Source organism: Onychomys torridus, chromosome X (genome assembly GCF_903995425.1).
Source record: "Onychomys torridus chromosome X, mOncTor1.1, whole genome shotgun sequence".
NCBI classification, from domain to species: domain Eukaryota; kingdom Metazoa; phylum Chordata; class Mammalia; order Rodentia; family Cricetidae; genus Onychomys; species Onychomys torridus.
In genome coordinates this window covers 125020940-125044221 of record NC_050466.1, presented here as the reverse complement: position 1 = coordinate 125044221, position 23282 = coordinate 125020940, and the positions used below count along the sequence as shown (strand labels likewise).

General features: G+C 36.0%; 2 protein-coding genes across 2 annotated transcripts in view; one reads left to right on the top strand and one right to left on the bottom strand.

The window, feature by feature from the left end:
* The window catches only part of Tmem164 (transmembrane protein 164), a 278095-nt gene that overhangs the window by 23693 nt on the left and 231120 nt on the right, over positions 1-23282 (bottom strand). The window lies entirely within an intron of this gene.
* Ammecr1 (AMMECR nuclear protein 1) overlaps positions 1-23282 on the top strand; it is a 108251-nt gene that overhangs the window by 36387 nt on the left and 48582 nt on the right. Inside the window, exon 2 of the mRNA XM_036174083.1 lies at positions 17402-17512. Coding sequence (XP_036029976.1) covers positions 17402-17512 — 111 coding nt within the window. The remainder of the gene's footprint in view (positions 1-17401; positions 17513-23282) is intronic.

Below are 23282 nucleotides of genomic sequence, written 5' to 3'. Positions count from 1 at the left end.
GGTTGACAAAGATATTTCAAGTTTGAAAAGACATCTCATGCATATTTTGTAGACTGTCTTCCATCCAGCACCATGGGGCCAGACTTAACTACTTTACCCAGATTGAGAAGCGGTGTTTACCATAAGTTCAGAGTTTCCTTTTAATAAATTGGGTCCTGGTGGCATAGAGTGTGCACATATATTTGAACCCCTATCTTAACTGATTTGAGTGAAATAACAGAAGGGGAAATTATGTACAAGCTTTCTCATATCTGGAAATGAGAAGTCTTTCATGGGTCTTTGAAGTCAAATAGCCTTGGTTGGTCATATTATGTCTGTTCTATAGTATGTCTTTGGTAACTAAACTAGTCTCTTTAAAATTTAAATTAAACATATTTTATCTTTTATATAAAAATGTAACAGTTTTACATACATAAACCAGTCTTGCTCTGGAGGTTAAAACACATATGAAAGTACTCAATAGAACTTAAAACCTAGTGTGCTCTTACTCATTACCTACTCTTTTTTTTTTTTCAGACAGTGTTTCTCTGTGTAGTTTTGCGCCTTTCCTGGAACTTGCTTTGTAGACCATGCTGGCCTCGAACTCACAGAGATCCACCTGGCTCTGCCTCCTGAGCGCTGGGATTAATGGCATGCGCCACCACTGCCTGCTTATATTTTCTAGATATGGCATCCTTTCATGAACTGCTTGCTAAATGATTTTTATTATGATTAATCACAGTACTTAGAACACCCCTCATTCTCCCAGGTATCTAAACAAGGTAATTGAGAGGTTATCAACTTAGTAGATGTCTCATTGGCCCAAAATGATAGTAACATTTAGAGTTACACCATTGTTGATATGAATTTACCTACATGGCAGTTTGCAAAATCCCTTTAATGAGTAATGTCCCTGGGTTATGTATTAGTTATTTTTCACATTCCTATGAGCAAATACCAACTTAAGGGAAAACAGGCTTCTTTTGGCTCATAATTTCCAGTGATCTAAGTCCACAATGGCTGGGAAGTTGGAGCTAGAACCAGCTTAGCTATGGAGGTATTTTGCTCACATCTCTGAGCACCAGGAAGCAGCAAGAATAGAAAGTGAGATCTAACTATAAACATCAAAGCCTACTCCAGTGACCTACTTCCTACATCGAGGCCTTACTGCCAGAGGTTCCACAGCCTCCTAAACAGTGCCACTAGCTAGGAGCCAGGTGTTGAGATATACAAGCCTACAGGAGACATCTTACATTCAAACAATAACTGATCCCTACAGCAATTCATCAAATGTGTGGCTTCCATCTTGACTAGCCATGTCTGAGGATCAAGAGAGTTGGGTGGGTCCCTTGTACTCTTCTGACTGAATGTGAACCTTAAGCACTGTCTTCTGATAACTCTCTCCTTCCTGCCCTGTTCTATCAACTTTGTCTTACTAAGCCACAGTGATTTGAACTGTGAGGTTCTGGTACATGTTTTATATAATTACTGGATTTCCAAAAGTATTTCTTTGCTTCCTCTCAATTTTATCCCTGCTGTGAGTCTCTCCCTATGATAGTCTAAAGTGTGGGACTCAGAAATTCAGTAAACGCTACTTTTATGCCTTTGGTGTGCATCTGTGTGCTACAGATAGACATGCACTGTACATTCAAAAGCAGTATTTGTTGGCACTAGATTTGTAACAGAAGTGATTTTTAGTGTCACAGACTCTTGTTAGAACTGTTAGATTAATTTATTTCATCTCTGTTTCTTTCAACAAACATATTTAGTCCTTATTATATACTGGGGCTATGGTTATGTCCATTTAAAAGGTGGGCTCTCTCTCCTCTTGAGACTTACAATCTAGCAAGATAGACGATAAAATGATAATTATTGTAAAGAAAAATGAAGCACTTCAAAATTTGCTTATGTTAGGATCTTACTAAATTATAAGAGCTGCCTCTGGTAGCCTCTTTTTCCAAAGTTAATACTGGGAAAATGGTCTTAAAGAAAGAGCATTGTCTTTGAGAGCTCTCTGCAGGGCTCCCTTTCTTCTCTGTCATTTGGGCTATTCCTTGTATAATGACAACCTTGATCAAATTGGAGTTAAAGGGCTGGCCAAGCAGGTTGTTGAGAAAGGAAGTTAGAAGTGAAACCGTTTTGGAGAAGCAGCCTCATGCCATTTCATAGTTATTTTACTCTTTATTCTTTGTAGTGTCTTATACTAAGAACAATGAAAACTGACATATCTCAAAATACCTGTTTAACTCTGCTATATTTAAGAAGGTGGTATAAAGCCAGGCAGTGGTGGCACAAGCATTCAGGAGGCAGATGCAGGTGGGTCTCTGAGTTCAAGGCCCGCCTGATCTACAGAGCATGTTCTAGGACAGCCAGGCTACACAGAGGAACCTTGTCTTGAAAAGACAAAATAGAAAAAGAGAAAAAAAAAAAGATCCTATAAAAAGCATTCTACTTGGATGCTTTTAGTTTTGTGGCGTTAGGATCATAGAATGAATTCTTCTTCACTTTTTTTTTTTTTTTTTGGTTTTTCGAGACAGGGTTTCTCTGTGTAGCTTTGGAGCCTGTCCTGGAACTCACTCTGTAGCCCAGGCTGGCCTCAAATTCACAGAGATCCACCGCCTCCTGAGTGCTGGGATTAAAGGCGTGCCCCACCACCGCCTAGCAAATAAATTCTTTTTGATACAGGTTTTGAAGAAGGAGCCCACAAGTTGGAAAGAAGCCATTTTTTTTTTTTTTACCATGGAGTACTTGAATTTAATTTTTAAACTATAGCTGTGGTTTGACCATTAATTAAGACAGCCCCTTTAACAATGAGAAAAACATTTAACACAGCTGCCATCGATTCAGCTGTACCGTAAATGCTGGTCATAAATAAATATACTTGAAATTTTAACTCATTAAAGCCTGTCTCTTTAGTGCTGGTGTCTTTCTGGAAAGCACCGATAAAGGCATTTGATAAAATGCATAGAATGGTAAAATATTTTCAAACTTTGATCTGGTAATTCCGTTCCTTTTGTAATCTGTACTGAGAAAATAAATCTGAAATCCTGATAAACCATAATGCACAGATGCTTTGCTCAACAGTTTAACAAGAGGGAAATGATTAGTTAAGGTTTGGAAAACTTGTGTAATGAAATATCATGGAGACTTTAAAATATTTTTAAAGAACATTAACAATGCAGGAACTTATTTATACAATTCAACTGAAAAAAATCAAGCTATATAAAACCAGTGCTGGGAATGAAACCCAGGGTCTCACATGTGCTCAGCAGACACTTTACCACACTGACCCATACCTCCAACCTGCTTCTGTAGACAGTATTTCCATTATAAATTTTCTTGTTCTTTGTGTTAGAAGATTTATTATTTTGTCTATCTAGTTTTCTATACCCAGAATGGATTAAATTCATAGTGAATAAACATGTTCTATAAGTGTTCTGGCCTTACCCTCAGTGAGACAATTTTTATTACTGTCCAATCAATTTCTATTACTATGCTAAAATTTTTTTCTAGATTTTATCTTTAGAACATTTTTTCTTTGTAGTGAGTTTTTAATATTCTAATGTTTGATTTTTTTATATGACTTTATCTTTGTTAGTTCCAGTTTCTAGGTAGTCTCCTTAAAGAATAACAATTCAGTTCCACATTGGAAGACGATTTTTCAGCCAAACAAGTGCTCCCCAGCACATGCAAGGCCTTGGATTCAGTATATAGTACCACCCCCTCCCCCATACAATACCAGCTATTCTAATCTATTATTCACCCTATACATTAAAGTCCTACTTTAGTGGAAAAAGTGAAGGTCAGATGTCAGTATATTCCTAAAGAACTATATTTGTTTCTTTTAAAATGCTACGATATTAATTTCTCTAAAGTAATCTCTTCTCCCCAGACATATTGGTGGTGTAAAGAAAGCTACCTTTCATTGAATCAGTCATTGAGCTAGACATTTTTATATCTTACACAGTTTTGTAGTCTACTACAAGAACTATTTTAAGTAAAACAATCATTTGGAAATTGTACTCTTCCATTAGAACATTACAAATGTGTTCCCACAGAAAACAATTGAATTTCATGTAATTCGAACAGTTTATTTGTTCTGAATAATTAGCTCTTCATAGCTAGTTAATTTGGCCATTGCTTTGTTGCCTTCCCTTGAAGAAGAGGCTCTTTCATGGTCTTACTCTTCCCTTCTTTCTTGCCTGCCTCCTGCCTCCTCGATACTGGTTGTCAGCACTCTCCACAGAATTGCATTCCCAGCTCTCTCTTGTTACCTTCTAGTTTAAGAAAGGTTTTCAGTAAGTTACCCAGGCTGCTCTTGAACTCACTGGAGCCCAGGCAGGCCTTGAACTTGCAATCCTTCTGCTTTAGCCTTTTGAATAGTTGAGGTGATAGGCCTATGCCACCAGGACTGACAAATTGTGCTTTCTTCTGTTATTGCTGTGATTAATCAAAGTAGGTTGCTTTCATTCCTAGACCATATACTAATCTCTATTTTACCATGTACCTAGCAGTTCAATTGGAGCCTTTTTAAACCCAAGCATTTAAACACACGCAGGAAGCTGTTGTCTTAGAGGTTGTTGGTAGAGCTACTTTTTTCGTTTTTGTTCTCTGTTATCTTCCCAGGGGACTTGACCCCTTTGTTGGGATTCTATTTGATTTGTTTACGAAGATGCAGGCTTTGAAGTCGACAGTTATATAGGACCGTTAGAGAGAAGGGTGAAGCAAAAAAGCTGCTTTATACATACACAGGTATCCTGTCTTACTGCCTGGACTTCTCAGCCATTGTCATTCATGGATTTTGCTTTCTTCTTACATGTCTGCATTGACTTTTTTATTGCTGTCCTAATTTTCTGTAGAAATTTACTTTGTTCTTTGTCTCCCAAATTAGAAAATAGTTCATGTTATTCTATGAATATTGAAGTATCATAATGTTGCCTGATGTGTTAGTAGCGTACTTCTTAAATGAATTTTTTTGGATATAATAATTTAATGATATTATCTCATTCTGGTTTTTTTATGATAAAGGGCTTTGCATATCTGGTCCCCCCATATGGAGTTCCTGTCCTTAGGTAACTGTTCCTTTATAGATATGATATTGGTATTGAAAGATTTGTACTAGTAAAATTGATACATTTAGTGTTGTCTCTGGATACAATGAGGTAAGTAGCTGTGATGTAAGACTGTTAAAATAGTCTAAAATAGCCATTTAAAATAGGAATAAGAGAGACATATACATCAGACATTGTTCATGATTACTGAGAACATCTTCAAGTATGTCAGGTCTTGTCAATGTGATTGTTCAGATTGTTTTTGTTTTTTAACTCATGAAAGGAGAATAAAAAGTGATCTATTTTTGGCAGAGAAGGGAATATCAGTGTGACTGTTAACTGACACTTTTATCAAGTTCAATTTCTACCTGAGTGCTTTGGCTTTTTTTCTTTCTTTCTTTCATTACTTTGGACATTAGAGTTTTCAAAGTGAAATTTGTAACAGTGACATCTCTAACCTTTAGGTCGAAGCAGTGCATTGCCCCTGAAATTGGTTGAGTCACTTAGTATTTTTCACCACCTGTCAAAGCTGAAGTGATCTGTCCCTTTTCCCTTCTGCTTCCTGACCCATTTTCCTGCTGGTAGTGATCTTCTATTACGTGGGGCAAGTTTTGATCCTTAAAGTGACTCAGGGTTCAAAGGCTTTGAGACTCCTCCCTCCCTTTTTTTCTTTGGTTTTTCGAGACAGGGTTTCTCTGTGTAGCTTTGGTGCCTGTCCTGGATCTCACTCTGTAGCCCAGGCTGGCCTCGAACTCACAGAGATCTGCCTGGCTCTGCTGGGATTAAAGGCGTGCACGACCACCGCCCAGCTTCCAGTTCTGTTCATGAAGGAGTAACTGGTACATGACTGGTTATTTTTCAAGTCTTATCTCCTATAACAACTGGAAACCAGACAAAGTCTATGAAAAAAATTGTGTTCAGACATTCCACACAGGCTGCAATCTCTAAAAGAAAGAGAGCGAATGAATGAAATGAGTGTTTCAGTCATCCTTTTTGTCTACAAAACGGCAGTTTTTAAGATCTATGAGCCTGTGATCTTGCTGAAAGTAAGAGACAGGGAGGAGTAGATAGCAGAATTGGTGGAAGAGATTATTAGAGGTGGGGGCCACTCACAGAAATAACTCCAAAATTCTGCATCGATGTAAATCTGAGCATGTGCCATAAAGGACTTCTGAGCTCCTATACCAGGAGTTATATCTAATATCATGTGCATACAATAGAGACCCAAGAGTGCTCTTACAATATTAGCAGACTTAAATTAACCCTAGAGCAAGGCTACTGTGATTCCCAAATGAACAAAACAAAACCACACCTTAACAAATGACTCTAACATAATTTAACTGTGTGTAAAACTTGAATACTCCCCAAGGGAATAGGACAAAATCCAGATACTCAGCAGTGTAATATTTAAAAGACCTAGTACTCCGCCCCAGATTATTAGATCTTCCAAGATTCAGTGAAATATGAGCTGTAACTAGGAGAAAGTAAGAATAGAGCCAGAGATGGCGGTAAGACAATTAACAGAAGTTTTTAGGGCAACTCTGAAAATAAACAAAGGATTAAAAGAAAAGCATAAACAAAACAAAGAAATTAAAGACTGTAGTGAAGCAAAAGGAACTTCTGAAGGTGAAAGGTGTACCACATGAAATGAAAATTTACTAGATGAGATACATAGCAAATGAGACATTACAGGGGGAGAAAGGATTGAATTTCAATAGATGAGTGGAAATTATCCAATCTCAGACATAATGGGAATAGCCCAGTTCGAGAGAAGATTCAGAGGGTGAGGCAATATCAAGCAGATTTATATGCCATGTAACTGGAGTCAATGAAAGAGAAGAATAAGCAGAAAATAGTGAAGTAATGACTATAACATTTCTAAATATGTTGAAGTTTTGGAGACTTCTCGTCATAGATCTGAGAAATTTAGCAACCAGAAACAGAGAAACTACAGCAAAACAAGAGTAGAGCAATTATAATCAACTTGAGAAAACCAGTGATTGCATTTTAAATGCTGCTGGAGAAAAACAAAAACATATTAAGTGCAGGGAGGGCCATTTACTTCTCATCAAAACCATTGACTGAGGATGATACACTGACATCCCTTAAAGTGAGGAAACAAAAAACAAATAGTACTTCTGACTGTAAAATCCATAGGTAATGAAAGGATCTTCAAAATGAAGGAGAACAAGAAATGAGGGAAAAATAGTAATGGCATTCTTTAGATAGAAGGTAGGTCCTGGGGCTGGCTGGCCAGTCAGTCTAACCAAAATGGTGAGCTCCGATTTGGTGACACATAGTTTCAACCACTAGCCACCAGACATGTAGGCACCCACACTTCTCACATATATGTGCATATAAAATATACACACGCACACACAAATATAGGTGCGGTACACTTAAATGTAAACATACCAATAGTTAAATATAAGTAATGCAACTACTGCTACTAAAGATTGCAAAATGCCAGACCTAATAATATACTGTATAGATAAGAACTAACTCTAAGAATAAATATGGATTAAAAGCAAGAATAAGGAAAAAGATCATGTGAACAGTTATCACGAGGAAGCCAGAATGCCCATATTAATTAATACAAGATGTAGTAGTCTTCAGTTAGAGTGGTATTACCAGGAATAAGGCTGGCCATTTTATAAAGAAGTCAATGACCAGAAATAGGCCCCTAACAGAACCTCAAAATACACAGAAAATAAGCATATTCTGATAAGATAAATACACAGAACTATCATCAGAACTAGATATTTTAACTGTCTTAGCTTGGTGCTTGGTAGAACAAGAACTAATGAATAAAACTTCATTGAGTCAATGGAAGGCAGATAACAATTAACTGAATCTAATTGACATTTATAAAGCATTGGACACAACATACCAGAATATATTTTTTCCTCCAATTCCTGTTACATTCACTGTGAACCATAAAATAAACTTTTAGTACATTTAACAAGGAATTCATAATGTGTGTTCTTTGACCAAAATGAAATTAGAAGTAATAAACATATCTTTAGTTTCCCAATTTAAGTTCCCACTATTATACAGTGTATTTGTTTATTGTTATTATTGTTGTTTTGTGATAGTCTCACAGTGTAATCCAGGCCACTCTAGAATTTACTATGTAGCCAAAGCTGGCCTTGAACCTATGATGATCCTCCAGCCTTAGCCTCTCAAGTGTTGGGATTATGGTCATTAGCTGCCATGCCTGGCTTTTAATATACATCTAAAAAGATATTGAGCCAAAGTCTTAAGTCATTATTATCTTAGATAAATAATAATGAAAATACAACATAGGCAAATTTATGAGATGCAGGTACCACAGTGCTTGGATAGAAACAACTTTAAAAGGAGAACCTAAAGTCAACAAATTGCCGAGCTTATAGCTAGACTTACAAAGATTAAAAGGGAGAAAAGACACATTAACATAAATACCCAATATTGGAGACAATATAATATATCCTACTACAGCTCTTAGAGCCATTAAAAGAATAAGAGAATATTCTGAATATTATGCCAGGGATTTCTACAGCGTAGATAAATGAAAAGATTCATTGAAAGGTACAATTGATCAAAATGGACTCAGAAAAAAACTAGAAAATCTGAAGAGTTTGACATCTGTCAAAGACATTAACTTTACAGTTACGAATCATCCCACAATTGTAACTCTAGCCACTGATATATTTAATGGTAAATCCTATCAAATGTTTAAAGAACAAATAAACCAAACTCAGAATCTAGAGGACAATAGAACACTTCCTAATTCATGCCACAAGGCAGATTATGTTGGAACCTGTTGGTGAGATGTGCAGCAGCCATAGAAAACAGTGTAGGAATTGCTGACAATTTTTAATTCAAAACTGCCACAGTGTTCCAACAGTCCCACGTTTGAGTACATATTCTGTAGAATTGAAAACAGGGCTTATCCTGAGTCTAGTATGCCTTGTCTCATTATTCACAATAGCCAAGGTATGGAAATAACTCCTAACAATCAAACAAATAAAGGAAATGTTAGACAGTTTTCAAAATGGGAGAAATCCTGGTGTTTACAACAATGTGGATTAATCTGGAGACCATTATGCTAAGTGAAATAAAGCAGCCACAGAGGACAAACACCACGATTCTAAACACCGCATGGTGATGCTTATGTGAGAAGTCTGTAATAGTGCTTACTGGAAGCTTACGACAGGGCTGGAGGGTTGTTCAGTGTGTGTTAAGTTATAGTTACAGTTGAGATAAGCTCTAAAGATCTATGCAATGTAGTCTTATAGTTAATATATATCAAAATTTATGAGATCATGTTAAGTCTCCCTACTACAAAAAAAAGCTAAAAGGATGCGATTTGGGGGAGCTGATGAATATGTCTATTACCTTGATTTGTGATGATGGTATCATAGTTGTTTGCAACTATACAAACTCATTAAATTGTGTATATTAAATGTGTTTATTTTTGTTGGACTAGGAGCTATGTGCCTATATCCCAGCTAATTGGGAGTCTTAGCCTGCAGGATCTCAAATTCAACCATAAGTCTGCACAGCATAGTGCCAAGTAAAAAGCCTATTTAAAAAAAGAGGCATATATGTACACACACACACACACACACACACACACACACACACACACGCACACACAACTAAAGCTGTTTAAAAACTTGAAGAGAAATAATCTCAGTGTCCTTATTTGTAACAGTCCCAAACTGGAAGCCACCTGCATACTGGTACATCACCAAACTGGAAGTAACCTACATATTGATCACCAAACTAGAGGCAACCTACATATCTATCAGCAGTTTACTGGATACATTTTTTGATGTATTCATTCAATGGCATTCTAAGTAATAATAATGAGCACCCAAGATGTTTAGCTATTCAGAGCAGCGTGTTAGGTGAAAGAGTACTGACACAATGGATGATAGATAGAATGATGGATGTAACACAAATTGCTAAATGGTCTTATTAATAAAAAAAAAAACCAGGGCCAGATATTGGGGTGAATCCTGAAAGATCAGAGAAGCAGAACAAATCACAGCTAACCTCAGCTGATCCTGTTCCCTCAAACTGGAAGCCTCTGAGTCCTCATTGGAATGGATGTTAGCAGAACTGATACTAAAAGCCTAAAAGCTTAAAAGACTATAAAGTTCCTGGTCCATCCCTTCCTGGGATTAAAGGCATGTGTCTTTCCCAAGCAAACATGGGATCTCAAGTGCTAGGATTAAAGGTGTGTGCTACCAGGCCTGGCTGTTTTCCACTGTGGCCTTGAACTCACAGAGATCCTATGGATCTATGCCTCCCAAGTGATAGGATTAAAGGTGTGTGTACCACAATTTTCTGACCTCTATGTCTACCTAGTGGCTGTTCTGTTCTCTGATCCCAGATAAGTTTATTAGGGTGCACAATATATTGGAGGATACAATATCACCACAGATGGGTTTGTGTGGACTTCTAGGAAAGGCAAAACTACAGTGATAGATAGTAGAATGGTGTTTGCCAAGGTCTAGGATTGCAAGGAAGGAAACTATTACTAAAGGGCATGAGGGAATTCTTTGGGATAATAGTAAGAGTTCCAGACCTTGACTGTGATGCAATTTACATGTATGTGTACATTTGCCACAGGTTGTTGAATGTTACATTTGATCCTGGTAATTTTTTGTATGCAAATTATATTTTGGTAAAAGTGATGTTTAAGAGGCAGTTTAGAAGAAAGATATCTATTCTACCTATAGAAACACTGCAGGCCCAGCAAGTATAGCTCAGTGGTAGAGTGCTTACCTAACTTGTATGAGGGCTTTGGTTCAATCCCCAGTACATACACACATACACACCTATCTTTGGTTCAGTCCTCAATACCCGCCCCCACAAATGCACACATACCCCTTGGGTTCAGTCCCCAACACCACACAGACACACAGACACACACACATACATATACATACATGCATGCTTACACACACACACACACACACACACACACACACACACACACACATACACACACACACATTCAACATCTTATATATTTCATGATAGAGGCTTTGGGGCGTTTCAACTTGTTCTCTGAAAGGTGAAAGAAGGAGAGGACAACTATAGTGCCATTTGTCTGCTTTGTCCCTGGAATCTGCTTTTCTTTCCTCTGAAATGAGACGGTCTTGCTGAGTTTCTGCTCTAAAGCTATGTCTTTCCAGTCCTTTTCTTCCATGAGAGCATGCAATCCAAGGAAGGACCTTAAAATCCATAGTTAACCTTGCTAAATCCAGAAAGCATGTGAAAAACAAATGCATCAGTTTTATTGTGGGTCTTACTTATTAAGCTGACACATTCCATCAGATCTCCATGGGATGAGAAACAAGATAAAATCTAGGATGAAGAAGCTAAAATGATTTTCCAGCTCATTTTACATTAGTGTTTAAATTAATCAGCATATTTATTTTCTATCTACTCCATTTCTCCTGAGTGGGCTCCACAGCAAGGGCAAGATGATAAGGTATAGATCATTAACTGAGGAGATAAAATATAAGTGCAAATTCCAAGTCCTTAGTTGTTTCTGTTTCCTGATTGTGCTACGTACTCAGTCCCATCAAAATCCTTAGTGATAAAGAAAATAAGAGGAGACTATTTCCATCAATTATATTCATTAATATTCATCCTAAAACTTGTGGACCTGATTTTCTTAATTTTGTTCATGCCAAGGAATCTTCAGATGTCAATAATAAAGTCTCTTTTTGCTCAGTCTGTTTCATATTAAAAATAACCCTTTTCATAGCAAAAGCTGAGTTGCAAGATTTAAAGCTCTTTGAGAAAAATGATTTTCAGAGTAGGAAATTCAAATGGAAATTATTTCATTTTTGAAATCTGTAGTAAATTGTCACCTAAAATTAGTGAGTTAATACGCAAGTAACAAAAATTTGTGGTGTGTTTTTCTTGTCAGGAAAGAAGCCTTACCTTGTCCATTTTCAGAATGTTACCATGGATTAAATTCAATGCCCTCTGCAGTATAAATTAGGGAAAGAAAATATGTACAGATATGTTATTTTTTCCAGTCTAGGTAATCATTTTTATCTAAATTGGACTGTAATAAAAAAAATAAGACCCTGTTGACCTGAAACTGAATTTTTAAAGAAGTTTGCTGAAAATGGTTGATTTAGTCTTGCTAAGGGGAAGAAATAGTTCCTTCAGTTCAAAAATTGGTAGAATCATGGTAATCTCCTACAGCATGCATTTGATTGGGGTGACTGTATGTCAGTGTGATTAGACTTGATTATAAAGAGAATTCAGAATTTTCATCATCTTGCCTCTCCTTCATCTGGCATTCACCAACTAAATTAGAAATATAAACATGGAGGAAAGCATATAATGCTGTTATTATTTCATTTCTGTGAATACCAAACCAAAAAAGTATTAGAATAAGGTAATTCTTGATTCTCAATTTTACGTATTTATTATCTTCTCTACTATACATGCTATCTAGCCTTATTGCTTTGGTTTCCCAAGTACCATGAGGTACAGGCTACATACAGAGGTTGAAGGGAGGGATGTAGTATAAAGTTAGGATGTTTTTTGTTTGTTTTGGTGTTTAATATATTTTCATCTATAAGAAAACAATGGTGTGAACAAAAAAAGTGTTGAATGCGTTTGAACTTTACTTCTGTCCCCTGTCTTCCAGTTTAGCCTATTTTCTCTCATTTTCAACTGCTCTGAGCTTCAGATTATCTGGAACCTAAGCATTATTCATTCCATAACATAAATTGCATGATTAAATGATCAGATCCCATCCCTAGCTGAATAATCATTAAACAAGTGTAAGGGGAAATTTTCATAGAGAATAGATAAAAGACCTGGATTTCATGAAGGCTGCCTAGATAACAGGAGAACATGAAATGAGAAGGGATGGGGAGGGAGAAAGGGTGTTGGTAAGTTGTCCTTGTGTTGGTAAGCCATTGAGGATGAAATAGTAGGCTTTGCTGTGGGTTTCTAATAGGAACAGTATAAGAACTTGTAAATTGGTGCTGGTCTTTCTAGATCAGTGGTTCTCATTCAGTGGCTGTGTCCTGTGGGGGTCAAACGACCTTTTCACAGGGATCACCTAAAGACCATTGGAAAACACGGATGTTTATATTATGATTCATAACTAGCAAATTTATAGTTATGAAGTAGCAGTGAAAATAATTGTATGGTTGGGGGTCAGCACAACATGAGGAACTGTATTAAAGGGTCACAGCATCAGGAAGGTTGAGTAGCTCTGTTCTAGATGGTCTGCCATTTGTACTGCATCCTGTCATCTTTTCAGCTAATCTTTTCACTCCTTAGAATAGGAGACTGGCCCTTCTGCTCATCTAGCTATATGGTTAACTGTGTAGTATCCATAGAATTTTCCTACATGGTAATTTATATGACAGCTGTACTTCCTACCCTGGAGATGCTGCCCTGCCAGGCTCACAGAAATGACTGACATGTGAGGGCAAAGTAGCTTTCTATATGCCTGACAAGGGTTCTAAGAACTAAAGTCCATTATAATCTGCATCATGAGATTTGGAGCTCCTAAAGCTCTAAGTAAAGTTTCTTTAAGCTGTCCAGCTAGGAGAATTACTATAGCAGCCAGTGCTGACTAATGCAGAATGTAATGCTATTGGGCATGTTTTGTGTTCATGAAAACTGTAATTTATATGGCTTGCAAAGGAAACACACAACCTCTTTTCATTGAAATATGAAGAGAAATGTCTTAGCTTGGTGGTGGAAAGAAGGTGCCATCGTTCTTGTTTTTACTTAAGCTTCCTAGATCCTGGAGTTTAGTTGCATGGTATAATGAGCATAATTGGATTTTTGAGCTAAGTAGTTGATGAGACCAAAAACACTTGACAGTCATTATTTGGTGGTGTAAGAAACAAACCAAGATATGAGGCTTCTCTCTTATTCCTTTTATCTCTCTGTGAAATAAATAATCTTGTGGAATGCCTGTAGTAAATAGGTATGGTTTATATTATCGTGTTAATGTTGTTACCAGTAAGCCTCATTCTAAACAAGAGAAGTAAAAGCTCACCACAGACTGTGGCTTTAGACTTCCCATTTTATGCTGTTGCAGAAAGAAAGGCTTTGCGCGACACCATTGTTAAGTAAATACATCTTTTTCATTGTCTCCTGTAATTGTATTCCAGTCCTACAAACACCTTTCTAATGTGTTGTGGCTTAAATCAATAGACTGTCTCAGAAGAGGGCATTAGAAGTGGCATGAAACGGGAAGAATCCTGTGCAGATTTATATTGCTCTGTGTACCATTATTGTTCCATAACAGCTACATTTCAGAGAGCCGCCACTTTTGATCTGACAGTATTGGCTGCCAGTTGGCAGAGAGGATTCACCTAGATTAGGTGATTGTTTCCTGTTTCTATGTACAGGCTTGGGGAAATGGGGTTTACTTTTCTCCAACTGTTTCTCAGAACATACTGGTACAAAATGTTCAGAAGTAGGATAATTCCTTTAAAACCTACATCTGGTTACCTTCAGATAAATGTTTCCATTAATATTTCAACTCATTTTGATCCTTCTTGTAGTTTGTAGTATTTTTTTCAATGTATGTAGGTGGCCTTAAACCATATGGCAAAAGCGTTTTCCAAAAACATTCAATCTTTGCCTTACTGTGAACTATTTTCCTTTTTCCCTTGTCATTGACTAGCTCCTCTCAGCGAGCTCCAAGCCCCCGTTTTCCCTTTGATCTGATTCTGCTTATGCTGATGGCTTAGCTTATGTACTTTGGCGGACTCATACATGTTTTAATACCATATTTAAGAATGAAATCACCTATTCCTTTCCTCTGTTTGGAGTGAAAATATGTTGTTACTATTTTTAATATGCATTGAATGTTCCTGCAGCCATTCCCCTGTGCAGAGTCATTATTATGCATATGATGCTATCTTTTGGCCTCAGAGGTTTGTTGTGTGTCAGTTTACTCAACTGCCTAGATTCTTTTTTCCCTATTAAATGATGCTTTTAGACACTTTATTTTTAAGTCTGTGAATACTTTTTTTTTTTAAAAAGATATTGGATGTGCGTTTGTAAATGACAAATGTGAGACCCAGACATTTATGGAAAAACTTTATACAGTTTACTAAAAGTCCAACTTCTTACATCTTCAGACATCTGTCTTAGTAGGGTTGGCATGCCCTCCCATGCTTGACAGCTGCTTTACTGCAGTCTTAACTCCCAAAGTGGATATTGGTTAGGGTAGGGAAAGAATAGGGAATAACATAAATAATTTTGCATCATCTATTTTACCTGTTATGAGGACACTTAACACATATTCAGTAAATCTGAGAGACCACAGCAAGTTCTAAAGGCTGTTAGCAGATGACCCATTCCCTATGCAATTTTTTATATCCCCATGCCCTGGGTTATTATGAAGTACCTTTGCTTCCCAGGCTGCCTTGCAGAAATGCGATCCTGTAGCACCCTTAGCCATATATGAACAATTCCCCAAAGAATGAGCATAGCATTATAAAAAATGACATGTAATTTCTCCTACTGTGTGGTTGAATCCCTTCCAACATATTTGATCATTCAGTATAGTGATCAGTATGTGTAGTTCTATTTATCCTATATATTTTGAATATTTACTAGAAAAGATGTTACATTATCGTAAGAATGACATATGTATGTATTCTAGTGGGGTGAATGATTGAAAGTATAGCACTTTTAAATGACTTTCATTTCAAGTGTTTTGGTAAGAAATGAATTCATTCCCACTTTTTAAGTTTCTTAATTCACTGGAGATAAGAATATACAATGTTGGTCTGTTACTGAAAAGTCATCAAGGTACTTTGGATACATGGCTTTATATAGATTACAGGGTGACTCACTTCACTCTGAAGCTGTCAAAGCTGTCAGAGGACCTGCGTTATGTAGGGATATTGGCTAGTCAGTGTGATTAGAAAGGATTGATGATCTTGATGTCCAAAGGAATTGTCGAAGATGTGGACTACACTAAGGTGGAAAAACAAAGAGATGAAATTTATTCTAAAGGATGCAGAAATCTTTTGATATTAGTGTTTCTCTGACTAATGAAAAGAGATCACGATAGTGTAATTCCCATCTAATTTTTGTCTTCTTATGAACTACTACTCAAGGGCATTTAGAGGAAAATTTTCAAATGGATAATTATAATCTCAAGTTATTTATATTTAGCACATAAAAGCTAAAAAAGCAGAAAAGTTGGGGTGTACTTTTTGTTTTTACTTTAGTACCTTTTGTGTAGGTTATCTGGTGCCTCAGTGTCATCTTTGCCTCAATACTGCAGTCCTGTTTTTCAGTGCTACTGACTATTGATTTCGTGGAAGAAGGGAACTTTTCAGAGTGCATCCTGGTTTGTCTATGGGATTGGTTTGGGACCCAGCCTGCCCTTATGCCTATCTGTCGGAACTCACCATAATTTAAATGTTTGAGGTGGATGATTAAATTGCTTTAAGGGACTATCTTGTTTCCCAAGAACATTTTAAGGAGAGAATGTTCTTTAACTCACTACTGATTAATGAGAAATATATAAAATATGGTATAACACCATAAATGTAGATATTTTAGAAAATAAATATACTTCCATTATTGTGAATATTCATAGTAATACAGACCACCTTATCTGTGGTGTATTTATATTTTTGCGGAACATCCTAAAGTGTATAGATTCTATAAACTTATTTACAATTACAACATAATTGTTTTCAGACTTAATTGTTTAAGGGTATTTGCTAGTTAATGTTTGCAGCCACACTTTACCTACCCAAACCATCCTGTTTTTACTAGGGCAAACTGAAGATTATCAGCCCCCTATAATGCTTGTTTTTGTCTGCCTTGTGTTAGTTAGCTGTGACTGTGTCTGCCTCTTTGCTGGCTTCCTACAAACCAGTGACTGCCTTTTAGTGTTTCATAGCCCCTGTATTTTCAGAAAAGGTGCTTGTTAAAGTTGTTGATTACCGATTCCCAGTTTTCTAAATCAGACTTCCAAATCAGTCAGTGATCCTAGGTTTAAACAGGGAATCCTGCAGACCTCAGTGATGAGTTAAAGCTCTGTATTCAACATTACCAAGTTTGAGTGTTTATTTTACTGTTTGGTCTGTAAACAGGAAATTAATATCTTCAGTCTGCAAGAATTGTTGATTAGGATTAACAAAAATACTTCATTAAAACATTAATTTTGGTGCCTAATGTATAGAAGACACTCAACACAATCTATGAAACACTGTTACTGAGTTTTACCTTGAGCCCCTTTTGAAGGCTTGTTCTTGGTTTTTATATCTCAGTTACCTAACCTAGCATATCGTATATACTCAATAAACGCTGGCTGGTTCAACTGACTGATTTCCCCTATTTTATGTTTACAGCCCACTGTTTGTAACATGGAAGATTGGTCGAGACAAAAGATTGCGTGGATGCATAGGTACTTTTTCTGCCATGAATTTGCATTCAGGACTCAGGGAGTACACACTTACCAGGTGAAGACCAATTTTTGTTTCATTTTCGTCTACTTATAAAAAAAAAAAAACTTCCAATACTTGAATCTAATACTTTAATTTGTTTTCATTTACTAAATTATTGCCATTCATCTCTCCTTTCTTGTTAGTTTTTTTCTTCTTGGTATTCAGTTAACTTCTCTTATAATGTATTATTGCTATGTATTATTATATAAAATGCTGTGGTGACATATATCTTGCCATAGATTGTGAACATGATTTTTTTTTCTTCCAGTGGGCAGTTTCTTTGTATAACTTGAAAACAAATGATTAAATGTCCATGAGTTACCAAAAGTATTATTTCTATCTTAACAGCCTTTACTGGTTCCCCTTTAGACCTTTCAAAAAGAGTTGTTTTTTCCTTCATTTCTACATTTTGCTACACCTTTATGTGCTTTAAAATTTGAAAAGAAATCCTAGGATTTCTAGTGATGTCACAGCCCAGCAGCATAAACCTTCCCATTCACACTTCACCCTCAAGTTCACTGTAGCTTGTTTATTTTGCTTCCTCTAACACAATGAGAAAGTAACGAGCGCCCCATTACACTTACTAAGACTTTGCTCTTAATTTCTCTACTCACAACAAGCTATCTAACATGCCATCTAATTTTTTAAAAACACAACTTCTAGCAAAGTTGTGTTTCAAAATTATTTCATAAGAAGAAAATGTCTTTAAATAATGAGCTGTTAGTAAAGGTATTTCCTGGTTTTGTTCATGTGTTAGTGTGGCTGTTTAACACATAATTGTAATCCACAAGGTATTAGTACAATATGAAATTGGTCCTTGCTAACTAACTAGTGGTACTTGGGGGAAGTTGCATAACTTCCATAGGTAAAGTAATAATTCAAATATTTTTCTATATACTCAATATAGGTGTTAGAATGAAATAATCATTATTTTACTTCAGGATTAATGGGACAGTTAATTATCTTGTTGTAGAATTGTGTAAATTCAGACTTACGACACAAATTAATAAAAAACTAAGTTTAATATTATTGTGTTTGAAGATATGTAATTGCTCATAGCTGCAAGGTTTTCCCCATCCATAGTGAATTGCAAGAAAAAATATTCAATAGCTTGGGGGGACATATTTATTGTTGTCTCTTTCCAACTATGAGAAACTGGGTGCTTGGACTTGATGAGAGCACAAAGCTCCAGAGAAGTCAAATACCTATATCTCTATATCCAGCCATCATCAGTCTATATATCTATGTATCTATTTATTTATCTTTCTATGTATCTACTTATCTTTCTATCATCCATCCATCCATCCATCCATCCATCCATCCATCCATCATACCAATCATCTGTCTGTCTGCCTATCTATCTATCTACTTATCTATCTATCTTTCTATCATCTTTCTATCTACCTATCATCTTTCTATCTATATTTCTATCATCTGTCTACCTATTTACCTACCTACCTACCTACCTACCTACCTACCTACCTACCTATCTTCTGAAAAGAACTCCAGCTCACTAAAGGGTATAAATGCTACCCTTGAAATAAATATTTTAAACATGATATAAGATTCACTTGAAGACTTAATCAAGTTCTTTAAGTGACTACTTTTTGAGGAAACAGATACATATGAAATTGCTTGTTGACTACATATAATGGATAATTTATTGCACTTTCCCCAAAGGCATACTGGCTCCTTGACACTTCCTGAGAAAGAGTTCTGTGTTGGGAAACACCAGCACCAGTTGATAAATGTAGAAAGCTCTCCTTGATTGCAGCAAGTTTCAGGCCCTTGTGTGGAAGTATTGTTATAAATCTAGAAAACTATATAATACAGCATTTTCTAGACTACAGTTTCTTTGACTACAGATCCACTTTATCCTTCTATTCCAGTGTCTTGTGCCACTAGGATTCCAAGGAATACAACTTTGTAAACATGAGCCTGTGATGAAATTTTACAAGTGTTATAAATTTTGCTTTTTATTTAGGTTTATACACACTATTTATAGTATAGAGGTTCTTTATGCTTTGAAGTAAAATTGTGGAAGAAATTCTATTATCAAATATTCCATACTTTAAAAATCTTTGGTGGTAGTGGCAGTAGTAACTGGTAACAACTTGGTTTTGTTTAGGGAAATTCTTTTGCCTAGAAGATGAGAATGTCCAGCTTTTCTGAGCTTATGAATTTTTTTGACAATTATGTGAACTGAGTGAGTTTTTCACAGAGTTAAAATTCGCCTGTATTTATGTACCTTTTTACTCTCGTTGCATTGTATTCTGTGGATGGGAACATCCTGTTTACTTTTCAACCCTTTCCTTGTATTTCTATACAGCTTCCTTAAATTGTACATAGCACATTAAAAAGGAATGCATGTATATATACTTACTTTGTGTTTTCTATATGCACATACATGCATCTGGTTTGTTTCCCATTTTTCTGTGCAGTATAATCTAATTAACATGTTATAAGTCTTGTCATTTGAAAGATATAAACAAAAGAAATCTTATGAAATTTAATCAAGGTTTTAATTCATTTTAATGCATATTTAAAAGCTTTAATATAATAATGCTTTTCAGTCCCGTGTGCTTACCCCCCCTCGTTCTCTCTCTCTCTCTCTCTCTCTCTCTCTCTCTCTCTCTCTCTCTCTCTCTCTGTATTTCAATGTGTGAGTGTCTAGAGCAATGTATTTCCAATTAGGGTTTTTAAAGGCAATAATTTTTGATTAATTGAATTTGTTATCTGACAGTCTTATATAATGCATCCCGATCCTTACCCCACTTTGTTTTATCTCCTTCTCATCACTGTCAACCCCCACCCTCCCTACAGGTCCCTTTCCCAAGTCCATGTCTCTCTTTTGTTTATAACCCACTGAGTTTAACCTGGGTTGTCTGTATGACCGTGAGTTTGGAACTGTGTATTGAAGCTTGTTGGTCTCACCAGTGGATACACAAGGGAAGACAATGACTCCTCCTCCCTAGCATCCATCCCCGGGCAGAGGTGGTTCAGCAGTAAGGTGCTGGGGCCCTCTGAGCCCTTCTCTCATCCTTGCCTGCCTCCAGCAGTACCTTTGTTTCCCACATGCTATGCTGTTGTCAGGCTAGTTAGACATCTGTGAGGTGCTTTATACCTCCTCATAATAACTCTTAGGTATTGATAGCTACATTTTTAGTGAGGAAGTGGAAACTCAAGAATAATTTACTCAGCCATGCTTCTAGTAAGTGGTGGAACTCAGATTCAAATTTAGGCCATGGACTGCAAAGAACATATTTTTTATTGTGACATATATACACAACTCTCTGTCATATGTTTCCTTATTGGAAACTTTGATTAAGTTAGATTAAAATAAGACCTTATAAACAGAAGTCAAGTTATTATTCTGATTTTATTTGTAGCTTCATCATGAAAATAATGAACTCAAAAGATTACTATGAATTTAATGAGTCAGTGATCAATAATTCTTCAAAAATTCTAGTGAAGAGTTATGAATAACATTTATTTGAATTGTTACTATATATTATATAAAAGAAAATGCTTATATAAAAATACGACTTGGAGAAAGGAAATTGTAATTTTTGGTTGCATAGTCTAGACATCAAGAATTATTCAGAATTTCTAAACATAACAAGTAGTGATTCTTTTAGGATTCTGGTGTTCCATCATAAAGTCTGTAACTCAAATGAACTAATAGAATCAGATAAACTTAGGGGCCTGGGAGGTGGTAACCAGGGAGCTAGTAGAGCGGTTAAATGAATCACTCTTCACTAACAGATGGGTTAAAAATTAGAATATCTACTTATTTGTTATCTTCATCTGTGATTAGGTAGAGATTCAGTTTTTCAGAATGCTACTCAGTTGTACCCTGTCTTATTCTGGTAAAATATAAATAAATAAAATTATGTTTTATCATTTTAATCATTTTTAAATGTACACTTCTGTGATCTTAAATACATCTCGTTATTGTGTAACTATCACCACTGTTGATCTCTAGAACTTTTTCATCTTCCCTTTTGTTAGTGTCTACCTTTTGGCTATCGTGAATAATGCTGCATGGAAAATGGGCATGCACATACCTGAATACTCTTTTTAAAAGATAGCTACCTTAGCTGACAGTCACATAGCTTGTTTATAGTCCATTAATCTTTTAAAATATTTCTTTAAAAACTACCAGGTATTTTCTTTTAAATGAAACATCTACCCTGGATTAAGTTTTGATTCATTGTCAAAGTGTTTGCTTAATTGAAATTATAGAAATATATGATATGGGACTCTGAAGAAGCCCACCTTTCCCTTCTCCTGGGAGGCTCTTTAGATAAAAGCAGGAGAGATTCTAGTGAACAAGAAGCAGGATCTAGAACTGAGAGTCACAGATAAACATTCATAAAATACAGGCTGATGGTGAAGTACATGAGTTAGTTCTTTCTCAGTGCCTATTCTTTGAAGTAGAAATAGTCCTTTGTCTCAGTGGATAAGAGTAGTCTCTATTATTTACCATTTTCAAAACCAATAACTTACAGTATTTATGTGGATTTATAGCTTTTGTAAACTAGACAATAGAAAGACTTCTCTTTTTTGCTACTTAAAAACATACTTTTGTATGTAGGAGAATTAGGATTAAGAGAGGAATGCAATCATTTCAGTCAATGAAGGTGGCTTATAAATTGCTCTTGAAAGCACAGCTTTAATTCTTTATATAAACTCATAATGATAACATGGTATTTTAGAATACAGAAGTGGCTGATGCTTTGTGAGGACAGGGATGTGGCCAGTCAGCACACTTACAAGATGACTATCCTTTTTTCTCCTCTATTTCATCGTCCATAGAGTCTCCTCTGAGCAGGGAAATCATTCTGTAGGTTGTGGCTGGCCAGACCTGGAGCTTGAGTCTTCACTGTGCTGCTTTTGTTGTGCTCTGAATTCTGAGAAATTAGCAGTGGAGCTTTAGTCCTTTCCAAGAAATGGAGTAACCATATAAAAGGCGGAGAAGAGTCTGTTTTGATTAGAGTTTTCTTTTCTTTGATTCTGTGTGTCTGACTAGAGTGTACACGTACATATGTGTGTCTGTGCTAAAATGGAATAAAAAGAAAAGCCAGCAAGGGATTGTTTGCACATTACAAATGTGTTTGCTTTTGATTAGATTGTTTGAGATATTGAAAATTCCAAACAAGCTTTACTTCTTATTTTTCTTTGAAAGGTCTTATTCAGATTGGGTACTTCTGGGTGACTAGATGCGTTGTAAACTGAATTTTCTTTTGTATTTGATAGCATAATCTCTCATTTTTGTAGTGTTTATAGCCATTGTAAGCACCATGATTATGTTTTTTCTACTCAGACATAATAGTCTATTATGTGCTAATTCTCATGATTGATTATTTTAGTAATACACACAACTCATTGTGAATAATTAAATTAAACAAGTTATTCTTCCTTTTTATGTAATATTGGTCCTTAAGTTAGCATCACCCATAAGAAAAATCAATGAGTCACTTCTGACTGTACATTATTGTCATGGCAGCTCATTCCTGAGATGTAGAGGACAGGCTATTTTTGGTAAGTGTCTATGGCAAGACTCCTGGCTCAAGTATGCTTTCGGAAAAGTAGATTTATTAGAAATACAATACAAAATTAATTACCTTAATTTACAATCTATGCTTTACCCTTTGCAAAAAGGAGTATGGCCCGAGATCTAAAACTTACCGCTACTGTAGTCATTTCAGCTCAATTACCAAATGAAAATTTGTTCAGATTTTATAAAGTATTTAACTTAAGGTACAATTTGGAACCTAGATTG